The sequence below is a fragment of the Tribolium madens genome, unplaced genomic scaffold, assembly GCF_015345945.1.
Source record: "Tribolium madens isolate multiple individuals breed KSU strain unplaced genomic scaffold, Tmad_KSU_1.1 Scaffold_11;HRSCAF=98;Tcas5.2_LG3b, whole genome shotgun sequence".
NCBI classification, from domain to species: domain Eukaryota; kingdom Metazoa; phylum Arthropoda; class Insecta; order Coleoptera; family Tenebrionidae; genus Tribolium; species Tribolium madens.
Window position 1 is genome coordinate 4,804,601 of NW_025400975.1, and position 5,848 is coordinate 4,810,448.

Genomic DNA, 5,848 nt, shown 5'->3' on the forward strand with positions numbered 1-5,848 from the left:
GACTTAATAGCAGTGAAAAAAATTAGAAAAACAAAGAAATTGCTTTCAATTTTTTATCCAAAACTCTCAAATTTTCAACTTTTTATTAAGACGTTTTTTTAAAAATTCAGACAGATCAGAAAGACTCAATCGTTAAAAAGTTAATGTCAACTTCTTAAAATACTATACTGCCTGGGAAAAGGCGTTACTCAAATGTTACTTCTTAATACCGCAAATATAAAAAAACTTAMAAACAAAAAATTTTAAAATAAAAAAAACAAAATTTTAAAATGTAAAATGCAGATTAACAGATTTTAAAACTAAAAAAATATTTAGTAAATTCAGTAATATGTTTTACGAGAATTTGTTAATATCTAGAAAATATTTTAATGAAATAACTAGTTTCAGTTTACTCAATTCTTGAATGTTAAATCTTGAAAAAAAATTAAAAAATACGAATTTGTACTACCCAAAATTTATAGAATCCTATTTTATTTAAGTATTGAAAAAATGTACAAAATATGCAGCAACTCGTTTTATGAAATGTGAAAATCTCAAGCAAACATGTTAAAGAATTGATAAAAATAATAATGAAATAATGTATAAGAATTGAAAGCAATTTTGATTAGTTAATGCAGTATAAGATGATCATTAGTATGAACAAAAACTTTGATTAAAAAAAAAGTATTTGAGACACTTGTTTGTTTTCACTTTAGCTCTAATAACAAGTTAATTCTTTCCAAGTTTTCRACTTTTTCAAAATTATAAGTAATATAGACACAAAAAGTTAATATAATTCTAATCCAAACATTTTGCTTAACTTAATAACAGTAAAAAAATTGAAAAAATAAAAAAAATGCTTTCAAGTTTTTGTCCGAAACTCGACTTTTCAACCTTTTTTTAAAAGTTCAGCTAAAAGATGTGTTCTAAGACTGCCTTAGAAAACGCGAAAACCCGAAATGTTACTTCTTAAAACAGCATTAAAAATATAAAAAACTTAAAAACTCCAAATTTTAACTTTAAAAACAGAATATTAAAATGTAAAATACAGACCCAAAGATTTCCCATGACGATTTTATAAGATTTTAAAACTAAAAAAAACTTTCAGTAATTTTCGTAATATTTTTTTCAGTAATATTTTTTGTTAATATCTTGAAGATCTTTTAATGACAACCAGTTTGAGTTTACTCACTTCTTGAATCTTAGATCTTATAAAAAAATAAAAAATACGAATTTGTACTACTCAAAATTTAAAATCCTAGTTTATTTAAGAATTAAAAAAATGTGTAAAATATTCAGAAAATATCTTAGTTTGATAAAAATAATAATAAAATAATGAATAAGAATTGAAAACAATTTTCATTAGTTAATTAAGTTTAAGATAATCATTAGTATAAACAAAAACTTAAAAAAAAAAGTTTTACATTTTGAGATACATTGTATAACATTTAGAAAAAATAAAATAAAAAAATTGAAAACTGAGAATTAATGTTAATAATTAATTGCCAAAAATGAGTGCGATAATTCCCAAAAATCTCACGTTTTTTGTAAGATAATCAATGTACAGACGTACAAAAAGAAAAAACTTTAGCCAAAAAATTATTATTATTTTTTTTATTTATTATGTACTGCTGTAAATGTAGAAACCGAGTCTGGCAACCAACAGTACACAGCGGTGTGACACACAGCCTAGCTCACCACCGTACTATAAACTACTTATTTCAGACCTGGCCAAAAATTCTTCCGATGACGAACACGAGTTCAAATTCCTTTTTTTTCCAAAACCGCAACTCGAAAAAATTCTCAACCTCTTGAAAACTTAGTCGTAATGACGGGCGTGACGTAATATTCCACAACGTTGWTAATTTAAGTGACTATACATCATACTCACTTTGATTGAAAACCCTCAAACTCTTCTTGTTGTTCACTGATAGAAGCTTCGAGGTCAAGGTAAGATCCATAATCCCCATCTTTGTACAACTGAAGTGCCGCATCATCCAACTGTAACAAATACAAGCCCATTATTTTTCAATACTGGATTGGAMACATCTTTCACTGACATTTCCACAAGCTCCGAAATAAAATACTACCAGACTAGTCGAGTAATAAAAAAATATGTTTTATTCATCCATAAATCGAATGTAAAAACAATAGTTAATAAAAAATAAATGGCATTTATGGCCGCTGAATGGTAGTGACATCAATCATGTGTTAATTGGACGAGAAAATATGTATAGAAGAAGAAAAGAATATGTCTGTCTATGACTTAACTATTAGAAACCGACCTTGAATTATGTCAAAAAATATATTTTTTATAAAGGTGCAACAATGGGAGTGGGCGGGTCTGGCTCATATGGTGCTAATGAGATAATCACTCAAAGCCATGAGAACRGAGTCAGTGGTCCATCAACCCATATTTCGCACTTTCATGAGAGTAAATTAGAATTCTGCGTCAAAAACCTACGAAAATAAATATCGTAGGAAAATATCAAAAATAAACAAACAAAAGTGTGCTGCTCTAATTTTATTTTAAACACCATATAAATAATAATGAAAGATTCCGTAAAATCACAAGTTTGCAAGTCTCTACCATGTGTTTTTGTGAGTTTTGTCTCAAAAAGTTCACCTTTTACTCTGAAACCCATCAAAATCTAAACTATTTCTAAATAAACAGTATAGGATTTTAACTGAACAAAAAGTCTCCTGTAGTAAAACATATTTACTTATTTTGTTTTCTTAATTTTTATGCTTTAATATTAAAAGAATAATTTTCTATGAATTCTATATTTCTTTTTTCTATCAATGTATTTGGATTTAGAATAATAATTTTTCAAAAATCATTTTCGCGTTTCTGCAACATWTWATGCAAGATATTAGGTTAATTGCTTCGTGTTGGCATCATAAAAATGCTTTGGTAAAAATTTTATACACCTAATTATGAAATTATGATTCACCCCGTATTTATAAATATTTTATTTTTAGTTATCAGCCCAAAATGCTAATTAAAAGGTATATAAGGAAAACAAAAACTAGACACCAATACATCCACTTCTGAAACACTACAACCATGTTGAAATACTTGAAAGTAAGTAATTATTTTTTTTTATTATAATTATTTATTATTCTGTATCTGTCAAAATTAATATAATAATGCTGATAATTACAGGTTACTACTGTTGCTGTTATAGTTTTAAGCAGCCTTATTATGACTGCTTATGCACAAGGATCATCAGGACAAGGACAAGGACAGGGACAAAAACCAGAATAAAAAAACTGATTTGAAAGTACGCAAATATTTTTTCTATTATTGCAGGTTGAGTCATTTATGATAAAGACCCTAACCGATTTTCAGACGCAACCCAAAATACATTTTCGCAGATAACTTGGATTTTGTAGCTATCGCAGATATCTATGTTTATAATTTTCAAAAATTTCAGACAGTACATCAAGTAACCATAGTGGTATATGAGAATGTATTTTGGGTTGCGTCTGAAAATCGGTAAGGGTCTTTATATCATATGTGACTCAGCCTGTATAATTTAGGTTTAGATATATTGTGTTTTTTCAGGGTTTACCAGAACTTGAAAAGCGAAACTTGCATACATGATGTAATATTGGAATTTAAGCTTAATAAATTACTTAAAAGCAATATAAAAACTTTTACATTCAGTTACCTTATGTGTAGTTCGTACCAAAAATTTAATTTTACAATTTTTTTTTCTGTACTAAAATCGAGAAAAATTGGTTTGCTTTATATTGGAAGAAAACTCTTATTCAAGCCAGTATTTGGTTGAAATGCTTTGATTCAGGTTGATTCCCGGCTAAAATTGAGCCAAATCGATTGAAAATATCACAAATTGCTTTATTTCAGCCTAAAATTGAGATTGAAGCAATTTCATGTTGTCATACTTACCTTTTGTTTATATCTATTCTTTCATTCTGTTTATTTTTGTTTACTTATACTCCCACAGTACACAGTTTACTAAAAATTTTACAAAAACAGAATTTTCTCAATGAAATTTTCTCCATCAAACCTGCTAAAATTCGCTGTTTATCCGTCCATCTTTCAAACAATTTAAGAATTGTCTAACGAAATAAAAAGCGAATCAAAAAAAAAAACTTTTTAGACAGAAACCGTCATCTATTCGAGTTGAGAAACAAACGATTGCTTAAATAGCCTTCTGTAACGTGTTTGATACCATTTAGTAAAATGAAACTAAATTTTCAAGATTTTTTCATGTTTATACCTATTATTTATTTCATTCTACTTATTCTACAGTTTACTAAAAATTTNGTATATAAGGAAAACAAAAACTAGACACCAATACATCCACTTCTGAAACACTACAACCATGTTGAAATACTTGAAAGTAAGTAATTATTTTTTTTATTATAATTATTTATTATTCTGTATCTGTCAAAAGTAATATAATAATGCTGATAATTACAGGTTGCTACTGTTGCTGTTATAGTTTTAAGCAGCCTTATTATGACGGCTTATGCACAAGGACCATCAGGACAAGGACAACAACAAAAACCAGAATGAAAAAAGTGATTTGAAAGTACGCAAATATTTTTTCTATTATTACAGGTTGAGTCATTTATAATAAAGACCCTAATCGAATTTCAGACGCAACCCAAAATACATTTTCGCAGATAACTTGGGTTTTGTTGCGTTTGCAAAATTTAAATTATTAATTTTAAATCAATGTGATTGTTGATATGTCATGCATTAAATTTGACAGTGTCATCAAATCCACTTTTATAAACGACAAAAAACTAACATGATTTTGGTATATGGAGAATTCCACAAAAATGCTGTGGCCAAATCTGTGTTGTCAAAGGTACAACATAGGACGCCAAGTTATAAAAACTGACAAAGCTATCGCAGATATCTATGTTTATAATTTTCAAAAATTTCAGACAGTACATCAAGTAACGCATAGTGGTATCTGAAAATGTATTTTGGGTTGCGTCTGAAAATCGGTCAGGGTCTTTATATCATATGTGTCCCAATTTAGGTTCAGATATATTGTGTTTTTTCAGGATTTACCAGAATTTGAAAAGCGAAACCTCCACACATGATGTAATATTGGAATTTAAGCTTAATAAATTACTTAAAAGCAATATAAAGACTTTTACATTCAGTTACCTTAGGTGTAGTTGGTACCAAAAATTTAATTTTACAATTTTTGAAAACTTCACAACCGACATCTTTGTTATAAAGTAAACATCTTTTTTTGTTTCTAATAAATTCTGTACTAAAATCGAGAAAAATTGGTTTGAAACTAGCTAAAATTGCTTTATATTGGAAGAAAACTCTTATTCACGCCAGTATTTGGTTGAAATGCTTTGATTCAGGTTGATTCTCGGCTTAAAATTGAGCCAAATCGATTGAAAATATCACAAATTGCTTTATTTTCGCCTAAAATTGAGATTGAAGAAATTATTTTTAAAAAATAAATTAATTTTGAATTAATTCTGTATTAAAATCGAGAAAAAATATATAGCAAATAGTTCAAATTGCTTTATTTTGAAAGAAAACTCTTATTCAAGCCATTATCTGGTTCAAACATTGATTCCTGGCTAAAATTGAGCCAAATCGATTGAAGATATCACAAATTGCTTTATTTCAGCCTAAAATTAAGATTGAAGCAATTTCAAATTGTCATTCTGTTTATGTTTTGTTTACTTATACTACCATACACAGTTTACTAAAAATTTTACAAAAACAGAATTTTCTCAATTAAAGTTTCTCTATCAAACCTGCTAAAACTCGCTGACTGTTTATCCGTCCATCTTTCAAACAATTTAAGAATTGTCTAAAGAAATAAAAAGCAAATCCAAAAAAATACTCTTTTCTCAGGCA

General features: G+C 27.5%; 1 protein-coding gene and 1 long non-coding RNA gene across 6 annotated transcripts in view; one reads left to right on the forward strand and one right to left on the reverse strand.

The window, feature by feature from the left end:
* Nucleotides 1-5,848, reverse strand: part of LOC123011158 (FH1/FH2 domain-containing protein 3) — a 79,194-nt gene that overhangs the window by 27,375 nt on the left and 45,971 nt on the right. For all 4 annotated transcript variants that reach the window (XM_044408600.1, XM_044408519.1, XM_044408920.1 and 1 more), the window contains one exon: nt 1,871-1,980. In XM_044408600.1, coding sequence (XP_044264535.1) covers nt 1,871-1,980 — 110 coding nt within the window. The remainder of the gene's footprint in view (nt 1-1,870; nt 1,981-5,848) is intronic.
* On the forward strand, nt 3,038-5,106 carry LOC123011528. Of its 2 annotated transcripts, none has more exons than XR_006413156.1 (3): nt 3,038-3,064; nt 4,430-4,541; nt 5,026-5,106. It is a non-coding gene; the product is annotated as an uncharacterized LOC123011528 (long non-coding RNA). The 2 variants fall into 2 exon arrangements; XR_006413154.1 differs by lacking the exon at nt 3,038-3,064 and adding an exon at nt 4,278-4,349.